General features: G+C 55.1%; 1 protein-coding gene and 1 long non-coding RNA gene across 2 annotated transcripts; one reads left to right on the top strand and one right to left on the bottom strand.

Moving 5' to 3' along the window:
• Positions 1 to 1,826: 1,826 nt before the first annotated feature.
• SLC1A5 (solute carrier family 1 member 5) lies at positions 1,827 to 15,247 on the top strand. The gene is made up of 8 exons (XM_079799602.1): positions 1,827 to 3,472; positions 5,115 to 5,157; positions 5,601 to 5,642; positions 6,476 to 6,636; positions 7,737 to 7,970; positions 8,868 to 9,062; positions 9,156 to 9,287; positions 11,616 to 15,247. Exons 1-8 carry the CDS (start codon positions 2,898 to 2,900, stop codon positions 11,842 to 11,844), a joined length of 1,611 nt encoding a protein of 536 aa, XP_079655728.1. The 5' UTR covers positions 1,827 to 2,897; the 3' UTR covers positions 11,845 to 15,247.
• A 676-nt stretch (positions 15,248 to 15,923) lies between these two features.
• Positions 15,924 to 20,505, bottom strand: LOC307115996. Its single transcript, XR_013815166.1, has 2 exons — positions 17,082 to 20,505; positions 15,924 to 16,960 (listed from the first exon to the last, which is right to left on the bottom strand). It is a non-coding gene; the product is annotated as an uncharacterized lncRNA (long non-coding RNA).
• Between the last annotated feature and the right edge of the window lie 213 nt (positions 20,506 to 20,718).

Genomic DNA, 20,718 nt, shown 5'->3' with positions numbered 1-20,718 from the left:
CAGCAAAGAACTGAGTTCCCCCGAGTTTAACGCGAGTTTGTTGAGTGAATACGATGTCAGAGAAGGGGGTGGGAGGGGGGGCGGGGGCTTTCCGAAGTGGGTGGTGTGGAGCTGGGAGCATTGGGGGGGAGGGTGTCTGAGCGACACAGGAAGAAGGTCCACAAGGTCACATGCGCCTGGGTGGCAGGTCCTTTAGATGCTGGGCAACTTCTCAGCTCGGCCTGGCCCCAGGGCCTCAGAGCCTGCAGATGTCACCACACGTTCTCGAAGCGCCTTCCCAAGCAGCTCTTAGTCTAGGGACCAGCAGGGATTGCTCACCACCAGAACCCAGCAGCGTAGGGAGCCTGCCTGCCAGTCCTGAGCTGGACCCCGCCCTAACCGTGTTCCTCAATAATCTCTATATATAAAAGCCCAGCAACTGGAATGGTGGAACAACCGGAACAAACAGTGTCTGTGACGTGTGCTGCGGCAGCCAACCAGCGTGATCCGGGCCCTGATAAGCCCAGCTGGCCCGGCCCCCGATAGGCCCCCAACACCCCGCTTGGGGGCGGGGCCAACTGCCCGCCCCCGCCTGCCTGGCCTGATGGGCCCCCATCGGGGCAGGCCAGCCAAACCCCCACCCGTGCATGAATTCATGCACCGGGCCTCTAGTCTATATAATAAAAGCCTAAGCGACCATTATGGTGGAACAACCAGAACAACTGGTCGCTATGAAGTGCACTGACCACCAGGGGGCAGTGCGAAGGAGCTGCTCCCCTGGTGGTCAGTGCGCTCCCACAGGGGGAGCACCGCTCGGCCAGAATCCAGGATCATGGCTGGCGAGTGCAGCGGCGGTGGTGGGAGCCTCTCCTGTCTCCGCAGCAGCGCTAAGGATGTCCAACTTCAGGGTTAGGTAAGGAGCAAGGGGTCCCAGATTGCGAGGGGGGGGGAGCCTAAACCAGCAAGCTGACACCCCCCAAGGGTTCCCAGATTGCGAGAGGGCGCAGGCCAGGTTGAGGGACCACCCGCCCAAGTGCACGAATTTCGTGCACCGGGCCTCTAGCAACGACTATAACAACAACGATAACAGTAGTACTAGCCCTTTATGAAGGGCTAACCTGTACGCTGTCTAAATGCTTTGAATATTTGATCTCCTTTGAGCCTCACAGCACCCAAGGAGGGATGCTCTATTACTTTTCTTCCCATTGTACAGATGTGGAGACTGAGGCTCACAGAGGTTGTGACTTGACTGAGGCGCCATAGCTGCTACAGGAGGAAGCTTTGAGGTTACAGCTATCTGTAGTCTTTGAGCGGGTATGAAACCCTGAAATGTTACCAAAGAACAGGACAGGTGGGGAAGGAATTAGGATTTCCAGGAGGAGCAGGGAGCCATGGCCGGGTCACTGCAAATGACCCAAATAACCAGGAATTTAGGGAAGCTGCAGAGCAGGTATGGCTAGGCCAGTGGTTTCCAACGTGGGGCACATGCCCCACAGGGGGGCAATTTGATTTTTAAGGGGGGCAATTAAAGAATGTGTTATTAACAGTGAATTTTTTGCATTTCTTATGGTTCTAGGAGCCTCATATACAGTATATAAATATATATTGTGACATATTTATGAATTTCGATTCTCTTATGTTTTGAAACTTTATTTGCTATTTTTATGTCACTTCATATTATTATTATTTTAAGTTTCTTAGTGATTTCTTCCTCAGTCCTTCAACTGTCCTTTCATTCTTTTATTTTTCTCTTTCTTGGATGCCATGTTCTTTGGAAGCTTGTTTAGACCAAGTTCATGGCCTTTTAGGCTTCCTCCACGGGAATAGGAGCTCACTTTTTTTTTTTAATATACCTTTATTGATTTCAGAGGAAAGAGAGATGGAAACATCAATGATAAGAGAATCATTGATTGACTGCCTCCTGCACGCCCCCTACTGGGGATCAAGCCCACAACCCAGGCATGTGCCCTTGACTGGAATCAAACCCAGGACCTTCAGTCCATAGGCTGACGCTCTATCCACTGAGCCAAACCAGCTACAGTTGGAGTTGATGCTCCGAGAGCTGATAAAAGGCCGAATTTAGGGCGAAGGAGGAGTTTCAGGCGGAGTTGATGTGCGAAGGAGCGCGGGAGGATCGCAGGCAGTTTCTGGAGACCTTCCCACGCCCCTCCCACTCCGGCCCAGTCCCCACGCAGGCCCCGCCCCTGGGTACCGTCCTTGTCATTCGGCTTTTAACTCCCGGGCGGGCGCTGGGCCAAGCGGAGCCCGCGGGTGGGTCCCCGCCCGCGCCAGCCTCGCCTGGTCTGAACTATTAATCGTAGCAGCTTCCGCCGAGCGAGCTGAGAGCCACGCGGTGCGCGGGGGAGAGCTGAGCTGCCGTGGGCTGGCAGCGGTTGTCTCCAGGGGTCCCGGACCGCCGCCTTCCGCGCCCAGTGGCCTGGACCGCCCCCTCCCGGATCCAAGAACCTGGTTCCCCTCTCCCCGGAGCTCCGTTTACCGCCCCCGCCAGACCCAGGCTCCCGAGTCCTCCTCTTCCAGGACCAGGTACTCCAGGTCCCCGCCTCCCGGATCCAGGCGTCCGGTATCTGCGCCACCAGGACCTCGGCCGCGTCATCCCTCCCGAGCCAAGGACCCCAGTCCTGGAGAAACTCCTGGATCCCCACTCCCGCGGCCAAGAAACCCAGCTTTCGGGCTCCGGACACGACCTCCGAGCAGGGAAGCCCCCGCGCCAGCCTCGGGACCTCAGACACTCCATCTGCCAAGAACCAGGAACTTCGGCGCCGTGAACACACGCCGGGGACCCTGCGCTTCGGCCCCCAGCTGCTACTCAACTCAGTTCGAAGGATCGTGGGTGTCCTAGGCGGCAGCCCCAAGCCCTCCCGGTGTCCAGGCTCTTAAGAAACCCCGGGGTGTCCATTATGGTGGCCGATCCGCCTAAGGGAGACCCCGCCTGGCCGGCCGCGAAGCCCCCCGCGAACGGTGCCCCAGCGCTGGTGCCCAAAGAGGACCCCGGCGCGGCAGGGGGCGCCCGCTGTTCCCGGGGCCAGGCGCGCCGCTGCCTTCGCGCCAACCTGCTGGTGCTGCTGACCGTGGCGTCCGTGGTGGCGGGCGTGGCGCTGGGGCTGGGGGTGTCCTCGGCCGGCGGCTCGGCGGCGCTGGGCCCCGCGCATCAGGCGGCCTTCGCCTTCCCGGGTGAGCTGCTGCTTCGCCTGCTGCGGATGATCATCTTGCCGCTGGTGGTGTGCAGCCTGATCGGCGGCGCCGCCAGCCTGGACCCGAGCGCGCTGGGGCGCCTGGGCGCCTGGGCGCTGCTCTTTTTCCTGGTCACCACACTCATAGCGTCCGCTCTCGGCGTGGGCATCGCGCTGGCTCTGCAGCCCGGCGTCTCCGACAGCGCCCACACCGCCGCCCGCAACGCCTCGCTCCCGGGCACCGTCTCGAAGGACGCGGCCCCCAGCAAGGAGGTGCTGGATTCCTTCTTGGATCTTGTGAGGTCAGAACCGGCCGCCGGAGGAGGGGAGCGGGGAAGAGGGTGCTTCAGCTACGTGGCGGAGGCGGGGCGGGGGGGGCGGATGGTGTTAGGGATGGCGGGAATGGATTCAGAGCCCGGACACCTCCAGGGCCTCAGGAAACTGGGGGGGTGGGGGAGTGGGGAGGGTGGAGAGCTCTGATCTTTCAAGGGGGAGGAGAGACTCCTGGGGAAGGAGGCTTCTAAATGTGGGGGACTGGAGACATAAGGGGGACCCCACCTAAGGGTGCTTCCAGAGAAAAGGGAAAGTAATGCTTGGGGGACATAAGAGGGGCTCTCCTATCAGGGGAGGGGATCCTGAAGATTTCCAAGGGGAATTTTGGTGGCCAAGGGCCCCAGGATGGGGCTTCCGGATGAAGGTGTGAGTTCAGGGTCTGGATACAGCCCAGGGACCCCCACCAGGCCCTCTTCCTAGTCCCAGGGCTTCTCAGGCCAGGTGCCACCCAGACGGCCAGGCTCTTTTCTCAGCCCCCCTCCCCACCCCGATCAGCTGGGCCCCGGTGGCTTCCCCGGCATATGTTCCTGGTAAGCCCTGCAGCCTCCACCTCTTCCCATTCCACCCCTCCTCTGTGCGAGAGGGGAGCCAGTTGCAAAGGGGGCAGATTCCTTTCCTTCTGGCCTCTGCTTCCCGAGCCCCGCCCTCCCTTACCCCCAGGAATGGTTCTCCCTCCTTTTAATGATGAAGGCATGGCCTTGCCTTGCGGTCCTGCTGACTCAGTGTCTCCAGGTCGATGGGGGACTTCCTGGAAGTGGTGGAGGTAAATGATGAGTCACGGAACTGGGTTCCCCCAGCCTCTTGGGAGATGGGAAACTCACCCAGAAGTTGCAGTGGGTGGCACCTCCTGGCTAGGGGAGATTAGCCGCTGGGCTGGCCAGGGGCACACCCACCCGAAGGCTGTTTATGCTTATGGGCCTCCCCATGTGCCCAAAACAGATGTCATTCTGTGTCTGTTTTGGCCAGCCACTCCCAGACTCAGCTGAAACATCTTGAGCCACACAGCTGGGCACAGACACACGGAAACTCGGCCCTGGCTGTGATGTCGCACCCCGACAAATGGGCTTGCACCCACTATCACACACGCATATCCTGTGGCCGCGGGAACACAGATGCACATTCCTGATGCACACAGCCATCGCTTGTCTCCCTCTGTCCCCACCTCTTCCCAACGCCCAGAGCCTCTGAGCCAGGGGCCAGTCCCCAGGGCCAGCCTGCCCTTTTCTCGGTTCCTGGAGGAAGTGGCTGATGCAAGAAGTCCAGGGTATTAAGTTTGCTACTTGAGGTCAAAGATGACCCTGCTCCAGCCTGCCTGGGGAAACCAGCATTTCTGAGCCTCATCGGAAATCCTTTGGGGCTAGGATGACAGCCTACTGGGGCCCTCCTAGGAGACCAGCTCAAACTCCCTTGCTGGGTAAATGGCAGGCCATGTTCAGCTCTGCCTGACCCGAACCCAGCTGAGGCACAGGGGGTGGGGGGCACACATTTGGGTGCAAAGGGCCTGCAAGGTTCTACCCACCTCAAGAGGCCAACCCAGCCCTTCAGATACCCCCCCCCCCCCCATTTCCCTCCTGTGGTATTTAATAACCGCCCCCATGTCTATCTTTACAGAAATCTCTTCCCTTCCAACCTGGTGTCCGCAACCTTCCGCTCAGTGAGTCCTGGGGGCGGGGATGTGGGGGTAGGGGAATCCCCAGGGCGGAGGGGGTGGGCAGGGAGGAAGACAGCCAGTCGCACCCCCTTGGTGCTTGATTTTGGGTGGCACCTGCCCGCATATTTACAGGCACTATTTCAGGGTTCTGGGGTGACCTCTGAAACCCATCCACACCCCTCAGCCACAAAGGAGGATGCGGGGTTCTAATTCTAGCTGTGTGATGCTGGGCAAGTGCCTTTGCTTCTCTGAACCTCGGTTCCTGCCTCTAGAAAGGGGGGCATGAGCAGTCTTATCCCAGTGGGGCTGCTGGTGGGGTGGGATGCGATGATGTGTGAAGTGACGCCTGGGCAGGCTTGGAGCCTTGTAGGAGCCAGTACAGGGTCGGGGGGGGGGGGGGGGGGCTGGATGACTGTTTACACTGACTCTCCCCAATCCCCTTGCAGTACTCTACCTACTATAAAGAGGACAATGGAACCTATGTGAAGGTGAGAGCAGGAGAAGGGTGGGGGGCCCCAGCCTCTGTTTACCCCCCGGTCTTCTAACATTTGGTGTGTAATTTGGTTTTAAACTCTGTGCAGCCTTTCTCCAATTTCTGTCCCTCTGCCTTTCTGGAGTCTCCATGTTGTCCCCTCTTCTCCTCCCCCACTACCCACTGTGGTCCAGGCCCTTGTTTCCCACCCCCCCCAATCCTGGCCTCCTCCCAGATCTGCCCCGGGCCTGGCAGCCGAAGTGGTCTTTTCCAAATACAAACCTGTCCCTGCCTCTCTCCTGCTCAAAGCCCCGTCACGCTCCCGGGTGTCCTCAGAAGAAAGCCCAGGCTCCTTGCCACAGGTCCTAGGACACTTTGAGGTCAGACCCCTGCCCCGTCGCCCTCCCAGTCTCATCTCGTGATTCTGCCCAACTCATGCCACTCCAGACACAGTGGGTTTCTTCCTGCTTTTTGGATGCCCAAGTTGCTCTCATTTCTAGGCTGTTGTAAATTATTTCATCTCTCTAGAGTCTAGAACGTTCTACCACCCCCTCTTGACCTGGTTCACCCTTCCTGTTCACCAGGTCTCACTCAGCCCCTTCCTCCAGGAAGCCCTACCTGATTACCCACACCCCTGAGCTGGCACCAACCCCTACCCCCTCAGTTCCCACACTCCCCAGGGTTCTCCAATTTCAACCCTGCTCACTCTGGGTGATCCCTGGTCGTGGGTCTATTTCCCCTGGACCTGGACCCTGAGATTTGGTAGGAAGGGACCTAGGATAGGCCCTCAGTGAGCTTGCAAGTTGACTGAGCATTCCCCTCCCGTCTCCATCTGTTCCTTGCCCACAGGCGGAGGGTGAGGTGGAGGGTATGAACATCCTGGGCCTGGTGGTGTTTGCCATCGCCTTTGGCGTGTGCCTGAGGAAGCTGGGGCCTGAGGGGGAGCTGCTCATCCGCTTCTTCAACTCCTTCAATGATGCCACCATGGTGCTGGTCTCCTGGATCATGTGGTAGGTGGTGGGAGAGGGGACTTGGGGTGTGGGATGGGGCGACCTGTGCCCTTCTTAGAGCCAGAAGGCCTGGATTCAAACCCAGCATTTTCTCTACCTGGAAAATGGGGCTGAGCGGGCCAGGCACAAAAAAGTTAATACACACACACACACACACACACACACACACAGACACAAAGTTAATATGTGTAAAGTGCTTGGGACAGTGCCTGACCTATGGCAGGCTTGCAGAAAACAACGTTAGCTAATATTTATCCAGTTACTTGACTTGTATAATTTCTTGGCACAGCCCACTGGCCAGAACATGGGCATTTGGCCAAACCCAGGTGCACAGGTTGCTGGGAAATGGTGCCTTTCTTCTCTTACTAAAGAGGAAAAGGGTTTGGGAGACAACTGGTAATAGCGATCAAGCAGTGATCAAGCAGTCCAGGAGGCAATCTTGGGAGGCCTCCTGGCTGGGAGGCATAAGCACCCCGGGATCTTCACCCCAGGAGAGGGTGCTAAAGTTCATCGATGAATTATTAAAAAGCATTCAGCTCATTTCACCTGGCATCTCCTTTCGTCCTCCCAGCATTCTTACGAGGTTGCGAGCATTATCGTTCCTGCTTTACGGACCTATTAAATTTTGTTCATTCAATGGTAGCTGCAAGAGACTCGAGGAAGGGGCTACCTGGTGGGGAAGATTCAGTCACACTCAGGGGCTCAGCACATGGCACATGCTTCATGCCTTGGAGCTGTTGTTAAGACTTGAGCCATGGTCTTTTCATTTTTCATGATGTGGTGAGAGATCACATTGGTTTAAGTCATGCGAGCTGCTATAATGAACCCAGAAATCGTAAATGACTCAGGCATGGTGCCTGCTTCTCTCTCGGTCATGTGTTAAGCCCAAATGTGGTTGGTGACTCTACTCACAAGCGGCGAGGGAAGCACCGGGCTGCTTGTATCTCCCGGCTACGCTGTCTTCAAGGGGAGAGGGCACGAGGAGGGCAGGGGAGGCGCCGGGTTCCCACACGCACTGCTCCGGGTGCCTCCTGACTCCCACAGTGCCTGGCCCCGAGTGGGCACGTGCTCAGAGGCTGCCTCTGTCTCCTGGGTGTCAGGTACGCCCCCGTGGGCATCTTGTTCCTGGTGGCCAGCAAGATCGCCGAGAGGGAGGACGTGGGGGAGCTCTTCACCAGCGTGGGCAAATACATCCTGTGCTGCCTGCTGGGCCACGCCATCCACGGGCTGCTGGTGCTGCCCCTCATCTACTTCCTCTTCACCCGGAAGAACCCCTACCGCTTCCTGTGGGGCATCACCACGCCGCTGGTCACCGCCTTTGGGACCGCCTCCAGGTGTGACCTTGGGGCAGTAAGCAGGCAGGCATCGCGTGTCTGAAGGCCCCTGAACTTCTGTGTTGGGGGACATGGGGTCTGGGCACAGGGGCTGGACTTTCCCAAGTTTTTCCTAAGGTCCCGGATCCCAGCCCCCTAAAATTAGGAAACGGCTGCCTTAGAGATGTCCTCCTCCCTTCCTGAGAGCCCTTCCTTCCCGCCAAGGCCTGGCCCTGGGGGACGAGTGCTCCGCTCCGGATCCAACCTCGGGGAGCTCTTCCCACCTTCTCAGCGGAGCCTGTCCCTCAGAAGGGGCCATCCCAGCGGTGGCACCCCCAAGAGAGTTAGTGGTTCTTAGCTGAGGTCCATTCTCGGTGGAGGTAGCAGGTGTGAGTCAGTGAGCTCTGAGCCATTGTAGAATTTAGGTATGAGTTTTTGTGTGTACTTTGAGGAGCAGCGTGCCCAGGACGCCCACATGTTGGAATAGCTTCAGTCTACACCAGTGGTCGGTAAACTGCGGCTCGCGAGCCACATGGGACTCTTTGGCCCCTTGAGTGTGGCTCTTCCACAAAATACCACGGCCTGGGCGAGTCTATTTTGAAGACGTGGCGTTAGAAGGAGTTTAAGTTTAAAAAATTTGGCTCTCAAAAGAAATTGGCTCTGTTGACTAATGAGTTTGCCGACCACTGGTCTACACGATCCCTAGTACCTTCTGGCCCTGGGAAGCGAAGGGCACCCATTGCTGGAAAGGCTGTGGGTGGAGGCGGGGAGAGGGTGGAGGTAGTGGGGTGGGCGTGACCAGGTTGGTGGGCGGGGCTTGAACCAGGGGGCGGGGCGGTGTGGGCGTGGCTGACTGGGTGGGTGTGGCCAGTCCTGGGCGGCCTGGGTGCGCCAACCCAGATCTGCGGTCCCTCGCAGCTCCGCCACTTTACCGCTGATGATGAAGTGCGTGGAGGAGAAGAATGGCGTCTCTAAGCAAATCTGCCGCTTCATCCTGCCCATCGGCGCCACGGTCAACATGGACGGAGCCGCGCTCTTCCAGTGCGTGGCCGCGGTGTACATTGCCCAGTTCAACCAGCAGCCCCTGGACTTCGTGAAGATCATCACCATCTTGTGAGTGTGGGTTGGCCAGCCCACCCCTCCCCCGAGAGCGGACGCGGGCTGGCGGAGCAGGGCCCCTCCCTGACCTCCCCTCTGCTCCCCCAGGGTCACCGCCACGGCATCCAGCGTGGGCGCCGCGGGCATCCCGGCTGGAGGTGTCCTCACCCTGGCCATCATCCTGGAGGCAATCAATCTGCCGGTTGACATCTCCTTGATCCTGGCTGTGGACTGGCTAGTGTGAGTGTGGGTTTGGGGGCTCGGGGGGGGGGGTTCAGAGGTACTCCTGGGAAGGGGGATGAGGAAGAGGGTCATTGAGAGCCTCTGGGCAGAAGAGGAGAGGAAGGCAGGAGTTCTAGAGGCCACGGGATGGGACCTTGGGAAGGAAGGGGTCTTGGGGGTGTAAGAAGAACCCTAGCCCCAGCTGGTTTGGCTCAGTGGATAGAGCGGCTGCCTGTGGACTGAAGGGTCCCAGGTTCGATTCCAGTCAAGGGCACATGCCCAGGTTGCAGGCTTGATTCCAGCAGGGGGCGTGCAGGAGGCAGCTGATCAATGATTCCTTCTCATCATTGATGTTTCTCTCTCTCTCCCTCTCCCTTCCTCTCTGAAATCAATAAAAACATACTTAAAAAAAAAGAAGAAGAAGAACCCTAAAAAGGTAGCGTGTGTAATAGAGTGGACCCGTAGGTCAGGCTGCTTGTGTTCAAATCCCAGTGCCACCATGGCTAGCTAGTATGACCTCGGGCTAGTATTTACTCTCTGACTCAGTTTCTCCATCTGTAAAATGGAGAGAATAGTCCCTCCTTGAGATTAGATGACTTAAATGCCACTTACTTACAAGAGCCCCTAGTAAGTTGTAAAGGCTGCATACATAATTGTTAGCTGTCTGTATGAAGCTAAGAGCATAAAAGATTGGAAACGCTTTGGTTTCAAGTTAAATAGAGAATGACCATATGTCTTAGCAATATCACTCCTAGGTTTATACCCAAGAGAATTGAAAACATGTCCACAAAAACTTGTACACCAATGTTCATAGTATATTATTCTATTAATCACTATTCATAATAGCGAACAGGTAGAAACAACCCAACTGTCCATCAGCTGATGAATAGAGAGACAAAATGTCACCGATCCATCCAATGGACTATAGAACGAAGCACTGAGACATCCACATCACCTCATGGGTGGCCCTGAGAGCCTTATGCTGAGCGAGAGAAGCCACACTCAAAGGACCACAGGGCCTATGACTCCATTTCTATGAAATGTCCAGAATAGGCAAATCTATGTAAAGTAGATTAGTGGCTGCCTAGGGCTGGGGCATAGCTGCTTAATGGGTGTGGGGAGTTATTTTTGGAGTGGTAAAAATACTCTGGAATTAAATAGTGGTGATGGTTGCACAATTCTGAATATACTAAAAACCACTGGGCTGTACACTTTTTTACTGATTGATTAAGATATCCCCACCCTTGCCCCCCCCCCACTTTTAAAAATATATATATATTTTTTATTGATTTCAGAGAGGAAGGGAGATAGAGAGAAACATCAATGATGAGAGATTTACTGATTGGCTGCCTCCTGCATGCCCCCTACTGGGGATTGAGCCCACAACCTGGGCATGTGCCCTTGACCGGAATCGAACCTGGGACCCTTTAGTCCGCAGGCCGACGCTCTCTACTGAGCCAAATCAGCCAGGGCTGGGCTGTACACTTTTAATGGGTGATTTTATGGTGTGTGAATCGTAGCTCCATTTTCTAAAATGTCACATACACCGAGTGGCCAGATTATTATGATCTCTGAACGCATAATAATCTGGCCACTCAGAGTGTGTGTGTGTGTGTGTGTGTGTGTGTGTGTATGTATGTATGAGGCCTGGTGCATGAATTCGTGCATGGGTGGGGTCTGGCCAGCCTGGCCAGGGGGAGGGGACATGGGCAGTTGGCCGGCCTGCCTGCTGGTTGAACTCCTGGTCGAGGGGACAATTTGCATATTAGCCTTTTATTATATAGGATATACACTGAGTGGCCAGATTATTATGCATTCAGAGATCATAATAACCTGGCCACTCAGTGTACACACAGTCACATACACAGAAAGCATAGAGAGGAAAGAAAAGATCCTTAGGAGTCTAAGGAGGAGAAAGGCCTGAAGGAGAACGCAGTGTTTCAGGGGGAAGAGGAGAGGTGGAGGTGGAGGGTCTTCTGAGTCCCCAAGAAAAGGAGGGGTGACTTTGAGGTTCCAGAAGGAACAAATCTTGTTTTAGTGGAAGAAGGATCATTAGGGTCCGGAGAGGATAGAGGAGGAGACCTTTGGGGTTCAAAGGCAGAGGAAATACGATGGGACACTTTGGCATTCCAGAGGCAAGGGGGTGGGGGCTTTGAGGCTCTCGGAGGAGGGATAATTGGCATCCTGAGGGGATGGAGGGAGGGATGCCCTGGGCCCAGGGCTATAGAATAGGGTTCTGTGGAGGACGGTGTGATGGAGACTTCATGATTCCCGGGAGAGAGGGGGGAGAGCTGGGCCTCGACCCCACCCCTCCCATTCATGTCCCCGTCACCCCTCCCCTTTCAGGGACCGGTCCTGTACCGTCCTCAACGTGGAAGGTGATGCCTTTGGGGCGGGACTCCTCCAACATTACGTGGACCGGACAAAGTCTGCGAGCTCAGTGCCCCAGCTGGTCGAGGTGAAGACTTGTGTGGATCCGACGCCCGTCCCCATTGAGGAGGGGAACCCCCTCCTCAAAAGCTACCCCAGACCCGCTGCGGATGCTGACAACTTGGAGAAGGAGTCGGTCATGTAAGCCCAGGAGGGACCTCCCCTGCGGATGGGGCACTTTGGACATTCAAATCACGAGAGATGGATAAAGGGACAAACCGGGGCTCTGGCCGGCCCTGCCCATACACTCCGGGGAGCCAGGGGCCCAGCCTCCCTCCCCAACCCCTGATCTGTGAGGCTTTGCTGCTAGGATATATGTGTATGTGGGTGTGAATGTCTCCCCAAACCTCCCTGATCTCAACTCCTGCCCCCGCCCAAGGTTACGAAACAGCAAATGGAGAAGTGGCGTCCTCCACGCTCATCCTGGGAGTCTGCCTGGCCTCCCCATCTCAGGGCAGGGCACAGGGCACAGGGCACAGGTCGCCACGTGGAATTGTGGCCTCTTGGATGGGATGTTCCCACATGTGCTGGCTCCTTTGCTGGTTATTGTGGTGGGGGTGGGGGTGGGGGTGTGTGGGTGCTGTGACTCCACGGTACGTTCCACCCTGTCCCGGGAACTCTGGGTAACTCTGGGTAGGGGGAGACTGAGGACAAACACTGCTGTCACTGCAGAGGACATTTTTTAGCAATAACATTGCCAAGCCCTAGCCAGTTCGGCTCAGTGGTTAGAGCGTCGGCCCATGGACTGGAAGGTCGCGGGTTCGATTCCGGTCAAGGGCACATACCTCAGTCGCGTTCAGGAGGCAACCAATAGATGTTTCTCTCTGTCTCTCCCCCTCCTTTCCACTCTCTAAAAATCAATGGAAAATATATCCTTGGGTGAGGATTAACAAAACAAAAAAAAAGTTGTCAAGTATATCTAATCAGATGTTTTTAATAATTTGACTAGAGCCCTAACCGGTTTGGCTCAGTGGATAGAGTGTCGGCCTGCGGACTGAAGGGTCCCAGGTTCGATTCTGGTCAAGGGCATGTACCTTGGTTGCAGGCACATCCCCAGGAGGGGTGTGTGCAGGAGGCAGCTGATCGATGTTTCTCTCTCATCGATGTTTCAAACTCTCTATTCTTCTCCCTTCCTCTATGTAAAATTCAATAAATATATTTAAAAAAAAAAGAAAAAAAGAATTTGACTAGAAGCACTAGCCACACAGGAATAAAAAACAAACAGGGTAAGTTGGACTTCATGGAAATGTCTGTCCGTCAACACCATGGGCAGCTACCAGGAGATGCCATGCACGCCTACCGGGATGGCAACAAACACGCACCACGTCCTGTCGGGCGTGTGGCACAACTGGACAGAGCCCATGCATTCTGGGAGGCAATGCAGAACGGTGCAGTCACTTTGGAAAGTGGCTAGGCAGTGTTTTCTTTATTTTTGGAGAGGGAGAGAGACATCGATTTGTTGTTCCACTTATTTATGCATTCATTGGTAGATTCTTTTTTAAAAAATATATTTTTATTGATTTCAGAGAGAAAGGGAGGGATAGAGAGAAACATCAATGATGAGAATCATTGCTTGGCTGCCTCCTGCCCGCCCCTAACTGGGGATGGAGCCTGCAACCTGTGCATATGCCCATGACCGGAATCGAACCTGGGACCCTTCAGTCTGCAGGCCAACGCTCTAACCACTGAGCCAAACCAGCCGGGGCCATTGGTTGGTTCTTTTTTTTTTTTTTTTTAATATCTTTATTGATTTCAGAGAGGAGGGGAGAAAGAGATAGAAACATCAATGATGAGAGAGAATCATTGATTGGCTGCCTCCTGCACGTCCCCTACTGGGGATCAAGCCTGCAACCCAGGCATGTGCCCTTGGCCAGAATCGAACCCGGGACCCTTCAGTCCTCAGGCCGATGCTCTATCCACTGAGCCAAACCAGCCAGGGCCATTGGTTGATTCTTATTTGTACCCTGACCAGGGGATCAAACCCACAGCCTTGGTCTATCGGGACAACCCTCTCACCAACTGAGCTACTTGGCCAGGGCGGCTAAGGCAATCTTATCAAAATAAAACACACACTTACCATACAGCTCAGGAGCCCCACTGCTGGGAATTTACCCAAGAGAAAAGAAAACTTCTGCTCACACAAAAAACCAGGGCACGCATGTTTATAGCTGCTGTCTTTATAATTGCCAAAATCCAGAAGGAAGTCGCTTGGATAAACTGGTACAATTATCATGAAGGCTACTTGGCAAAGAAAGCAAGTACTGGTACACAAGCAAGTTGACGCTTGAACAACACGGGTTTGAATTGCGAAGGTCCACTTATACGTAGGTTTAAAAAAAATAAGTACCTGTATTGTTTTGATCTGTTGGGAGACTGGATGCAGAGGGCTGACTGTATGCATTGACCTGTGTCATATGTACAGGGGACTTGGGTGTCCGTGGATTTCCGTATCCAAGGGGGTCCTGGAACCAGTCCTCTGTGGATACTGAGGGACAACTTAAGTTCTGGGAAAGTCCAGTTTGACTTAGGGGGGGTGGGGCCCCTCATACCTCTGTTGTTCCAGGTCAACTCTACTCAACTTGGTTGCATCTCACAGATAATATGTGGAGTGAAAGAAGCCCGAAACGGTACATACTCTATGGTTCTATTTACATGAAGGCCTAGGACAGGATAGAGAAACAGCAGTCAGGGGTGGTCTTTCGAGTGCGGGTGGACTGGGAGAGGGCGCAAGGGGACCTTGTGTGGTACAGCCAGTGTGACATGTCTTGATACGGGTGATGCTTACACAGATGGGGACGTTGGGAAAGGTTAGTGAACCTGTACACGTAAGCTGTGTGCATTTTATCCTGTGTAGATTATCTTCCAGTTAGAAATGTTGTGCATCTCAGAGGAAGACATTCACCTGTCGCTGTGATCACTTACATAAGAAGGCGGGTATCCCTTGATATCCGAACTCTCACTGCAGATCGTCCCAATAATGATTTGCTCTTTTAACCCCAAATTTGTTATTTAAATAAAAAACTTGCTGTGCAACTATTAGCCCATTGTACGCCACAAGCATCTGTAGACGCAAGCGGCCGACCTTCCCCACATGCCATGCGCCTCCATAAAAAATGTTTTCCCTAAGTGGCAGCCCTGACCAACTTTTAAATCATTTTTTTCGGGAGAATTTTCAGCTGAGAATATTCAAGAACACCCGAATTGTGAGTAATATATTTATTTTTATAATATTCATTGCAGATTGATTTTTTTAAATTAAATTCAAAATATCGTGGTGCGTGGGTATGGGTTTTGTTTTGTTTGTTTGTTTTAAATATATTTTTATTGATTTCAGAGAGAAAGGGAGAGGGAGAGAAACATCAACGATGAGAGAGAATCATTGATTGGCTGCCTCCTGCACGCCCCCCACTGGGGATCAAGACATAGGGCATGTGCCCTTGACCAGAATCGAACCCGGGACCCTTCAGTCCGCAGGCCAACGCTCTATCCACTGAGCCAAATCGGCTAGGGCAGTGGTCGGCAAACTCATTAGTCAACAGAGCCAAATACCAACAGGACAACGATTGAAATTTCTTTGGAGAGCCACATTTTTTAAACTTAAACTTCTTCCAACGCCACTTCTTCAAAATAGACTCGCCCAGGCCGTGGTATTTTGTGAAAGAGCCACACTCAAGGGGCCGAAGAGCCGCATGTGGCTCTCAAGCCGCAGTTTGCCGACCACTGGGCTAGGGCTTGGTTTCCGTTTTGGACGCGTGGCAGTTAACTGGCGAGTCCTGTCGGAGTCCCGGATGTGGACGACACCGGCTGCTGCTCACCTGTTCCGACAGGATCCTGTCTGTGTTACCGGAGCGTGTTACACATCCTGATGTTATCTCCGGTCCCTGTGCAGCCTTCTGCCGGGCCTGGAGGCAGCGCCGTCCCGGTGCAATCTCTGGCATCTGGATTATCTTTAGCATCTTTCCTTCCCCCATTTACTCGTGACTATTGCAGTGTGGTAATTTAACTCATATCTGATTCTGTGCAAACTTGTAGATTGCATACAAACAGGGCCAATTTAATGAGTTTATTAAGTGTCGAGTAGTTAAGTAGTTGGTGTTTTTTTTTTTAATGCTTGGTGGGTTGTTACAGAAATATTTAAGAGTGTTTTAACAGTATTTGGGGAAATTGGTGGTGGAGTTTTTGGAGGAAGCTGGAGAGTGAGTGCATTATTTCCCCCGCTTAAAATTGTTGTTTATCCTCAAGTTTTCTATTTAATGTTTTTTGGAGGATGGGTTAAGTTTACATTATGTGGGACACCTGTTTAAAGAGGTACATACCTACGTATGCAATATATCGCATATACTATCTACATACACAATATGTGTGTGTACAAAGGATATGTAACGGCCAAGTTCCAGCAAACTACTTTAGCCACCTTTTTCTGTTCCGTTTTTAAAATGACCCTGAAAGGTTTGCGACGCAGGAAACAAGACAGAGTCCAGGCCATGGAAAGGGGGGGAGGTTTTAATCTTGCGCTCCCGGGCGAAACTCACAGGTCCGAGAGTGGGCCAGGGGAGTTCGCGCCAAAACGGGGCTTAGGTACTTCCTTTATACAGCTGTTTAGTGAGGGGAGGGTGGAGGGCATGAGAGGTGTGGAATTCCTGCCTCGGGCAGGGGTCTGGAAAGGCTGGCAAGGTCTGGGAAGGCGCCAGTTATCTTTGTCACCATCTACCTTGTGGATGCTTGCAGGGCTGTGGTCTTTCCCCCCTGCCTTGACCTAACATCCCGGCCTTTTTGGTGATAGGGGGCGCCGAAATCGTCCTGGCTACTTCCTGCTGATCAGGGGCGAAGAGGGTGGGGGATGTTAAAGGCCAGGGTCAGGCAGAGGCTGGTTGAGGGTGAGGGGCAGCCTAGTGTAGGGATGGAGCAGGAGCTGGTTTACAGTCACCGGTGACATTTCTGGATCCGGGAGCGGATGAATTTGAGGAGGCAGGGAGCTAGGAAAAAAAAAAGACACAGATGAGAATTAGGGGCCCTATCAGGGGTAGGGTCCAGGTAGCTCTAAAGAGAGTTGTTCCGGGAGTGTCTTGCACGTAATTCTTCACTCAGCTTAGTCAGGTTCTGCACGTTCTGTTCCACCACTCTGGACTCGTTGATGTAGCAGCAGCATTCTTCTTGAAGGAACATGCAGGTTCCTCCTCTTTTCGCAGCAAGAAGGTCTAGGGCCCGTCGGTTCTGCAGGGCTATTTGGACTACCGATGTTACTTGCCGCTGCAGGGAGGCTAAGGAGGTAGTAGTAGACTTCAGGGCTATCTGGAGTCTCATTGAAATCCTGAGCAGAGATTATGCTGTTCCCGAGGGCCCCCCCCCCCCAGCGAGGCCTATCGAGGCAGCGATACTTACCCCCAACATGACCAGGAGGAAGGCGGCCCTGCGGGCCGGGGGTGGGATGAAGGGAGCAACCAGGCAAGCTCCGACTCTCCATACAAGGTTAGCTGGGGAACTACTGTGACCACGAAGCAAGGCCCGGGGTCAGAGGAGTTTACGCAGTTGCTTAAGGTGCCATTGCACCAAAAGAAGGTACCCGAGCTGGCCTTGTGGGACTGGCTGCAGTGTGGTTTTGGGTACAGTTCCAAGTGACTCGTCCCCCAGTTACCGGATTACTGGTCTGGTAGCATATCCGTGGGGGCAAGGTGGGCTCTGGAGTTCCCGGTTCCCAGAGGGGAATGCCAGCCAGGGGAGGCTGACATTCACCGTGTCCTTGGGTTCCTGGAGGAGTCATGAGTGGGACGGCAGCCAGCAAAGGTCTTTGGAGAGAGACACATAAAAAGCAGTGCGAGACATTGGGCAGGGTGCGGGTCTCGTTAAGGAATAGTAGAGTGTGTTGGATAAGTTGGAGCCAAGAAGACAGGACTTCTACCCCGGGGGGAATCAGGCAGCTTCCCTTTAAGGGAATGTTCGGCCTGTAGGATGCTTTTGGAGACCTGGATTTGGGCCTCCTGGGCCATGATATATTCCCGGGCGATGAGGATGGTCCCTGAAGGGGTTGAGCTCCAACCACCCCCATATAGTTTTCCCATAATGCCTGCAACCCATCGCTGGTCCCAGGGGTCCCGGACCCTGATGTTGAAGGTCCCGTCCTTCCAGAAAAAGGAACCAGACCTGACCTCATTGTAGGCATCATGGATGACACAGCCTGACCAGCGGCAACCCCCACAGGTGTTGACGTCTCGATTACACCTGTCTGGGTTCCGCTGATCGTAAGCAGAGTAGGCATATGGTCGGCCACCATTGGACACTGACCAGAGGTCTACAGCAATCAGGATCTCCGCCTGGCATCCGACCAGAGGACAGTCCTGAGATCCTACCTGCCGGGTGACTTGTGTGCTGTCCTGGTCTGCTGTCCTGGTCGTAGGTTTCATGGACCTTGAACCTCCACACATAAGCAGGTGTGGGAGGGTGTAGGTTGCCCAGGGCTGGGAGGAGAAGGAGGAGGGGGAGGGCGGCTAAGGCAGACCTTAGTGGGGCCCAACACCTCACATTTATAGAAGTCATGCTGCTCCGGGGTCCTCTTGAGTCTGGAGAGGTGGTGCCACGATGGATCTTCAAGTAGTTTGGCTGCAGTGGGGGTTGTGAGGATTACTGTGTGCGGTCCCGTCCACCTGTCAGCCTGTTCCCGGAGCAGCTGCCTGCCAGTCCTGCCCTGGGAGGTGTCCCCTCATTTGATGGGTAGGAAAGTTGGGGCGCATTCCTCCTGGGGTGAGCAGGAGGAGCAGGCACTTATGACTGCCTCTCGTAGTGTGGGCGAGGTGAAGAGGGATGAAGGCCGTCTCCAGGGTCCACTCCAGTGTTACTATCGTGTAGGAGGCTTTCTGACGTCCCTGGGGGTCTAGACAAGAGCTTCCATCCACAAACAGAGTTAAGTCAGGATTAGAGAGAGGAAGATCTGAGAGTCCTGCCCAAGGTTGGGTGAGGACCTCTGACGACCTCAGGGCAGGAGCGCTTTGCTGCAGGTTGGGTGGAGGCGGCGGGAAGGAGAGTGGCTGGGTTCAGGGCTGGGGACTGAGTTAGGGGGATGTCAGGACTCTCCAGGAGCAGGAGATGGAGTTCCTGCATGGGGGAGGGGGCAAGGAGAGATAAGGACCGGTGTGACAGAAGATCTTGGAGAAGACCTGTAAGGGTTGCTGGAGGCCAATCTTCTGGGCCTCCTTGGTGAGAGCAGCAGCTGCAGCCAGAGCCCGGAGGCAGGGCTGCAATTCCCAAACTGTGGGATCAAGCTGTCTGGACAGGTAGGCTGCGGGGTGAAGGCTGGAAGAATCCTACCAGTGGAGGCCAGCTGTATGCCTCTGAGACGTGTCCAGGGAGGGGCTGCAGAGAAGGAGAACATCTCCATACTGGAGGAGAGTGCTGGGTTCTAATGAGCATTGTCAGAGGTCTCTGTTAGGCCTGGCCAAACAGATGAGGGCTGTCTCTGAACCCCTGGGGCAGGACCGTCCAGGTGAGTGGGTCCTTTTAAAATCCTTGTCAACAGTTAACTTTAAAACTTCTTGGAACAGGCCTCTAACTGCTTGAATTCAGAACTGAGTTTCTGATAAGCCTGTGCCAGCAAGAAAGTTGTTCTCTAGGGAGGGAGGAGAGGGGGAGAGGGCGGGGTGAGAAGGCGCTGAGGCCAGAGCATGTTTGCCATCAATACCCATGACCGAGATCGTGGAAGGGGCAATGGCCTGGAAAAGGAGGGCAAGAACAGAGACGTAGCCCCCGTATGATCAGGAAGGAGATCTGCTTACCCACTACCTTGAGCGTTTACCTGGGGGCCTGGCGAGGGTGATGGGTCGTTGAGTCCTGGCATCTTCAGCCTTCAGCCAGTTCCAGCGTGGCCAGCGGCAGGTCATGACCTGGAAGGACGGCCCCTCTACGTTGAGACGCAGAGGGCCCGTCACTTTTCCAGGGGCAGTCACTTTTCCAGTGGCCGCTTTGACCGCACGCCGGGCAAGGCTGGGCTGGAGCCCGGGGTTGGGGCACTGTGGCCTTCGTTTCTGCACTGGAAGCATCCTCTCGTTGCACCCCCACCACGCACGGTCCCTCTTGGACCATGCGTGGCTGCCACCGGCCCCAAAGGTAGCAAGGTTTGGGTTTGCAGACTCATCTCCTGTCGAAGGCGGGGCGTACTCTGCCTGCTCCTCACGGGCATTGAAAACCTTAAATGCCATATTCACCAGATCCCGGACAAGGGTCTGAGGGCCATCCTCTGTCTTTTTTAACTTTTTTTCGGATATCTGGGGCTGACTGCGAAATGAAGTGAGTGGCTAGAACTGTTGCTCCTGCCGGGGACCCAGGGTCTAGGCGAGTATATAAAGTCAGAGCCTCAGTCAGCCTGTTAAGGAAGACCACGGGTTCTCATCTGGTCCCTGAGTAACTTCCCTCAGTTTGTCAAAATTAACTACCTTGTGGGAGACGGCCTGTAGGCCGGCTATTAGGCATTGGAGCATCTGGTCGCGATGTCGGCGCCCCTCTCGCCCTTCCGGGGTATCTAGTTGGTACACCCAGCCTGGTTCCTGACGAGGAACGGCCTGGGGAGGTCGGGGAGTGAGGATGGGGGAAGGGAGGGAGCGGACGGCAGGGCAGAAGGAGGCAGGGCGGAAGGAGCCCTGTTGCTGGGAGGCGGGCGAGCCGGAGGGGAGGAGGAGGAGGAGGCGGGGCCGCGGACCCGGGGGCTCCAGGGTCCGAGCCCGGGTCGCTGTCCGGGCGGCCTGTGCCTGAGCCAGGGGCGCTGCCCGCCCTCCCCATGCCTGCTCCCTTGCCGCCTCCGCTCCCCCACCCCGGAGCGCGAGGGAGCCAGCTGTTTGGAGCGGCTTGCGGGATGGCGGGAGGGTGGCTCTCGTGCTGTGCGGCGCCGATGGTTGCGGCGATGGTTGCAGCCGCGGGGAAGAAAGCGCAGCGGCGGCCGCGGGAGGGAGCGGCGCGGTCGCGGTGGTGTTACCCACGGCCGCGGAAGCCGCGGGTGGGCAGGTGAGGTGCTGCCGAGAAAGCACCTGCCACG

The sequence above is a fragment of the Cnephaeus nilssonii genome (assembly GCF_951640355.1).
Source record: "Cnephaeus nilssonii genome assembly, chromosome: 20".
Lineage (NCBI taxonomy): Eukaryota > Metazoa > Chordata > Mammalia > Chiroptera > Vespertilionidae > Cnephaeus > Cnephaeus nilssonii.
The sequence above is the reverse complement of the archived record's forward strand: the minus strand, read 5'-3'. Positions and strand labels throughout refer to the sequence as shown.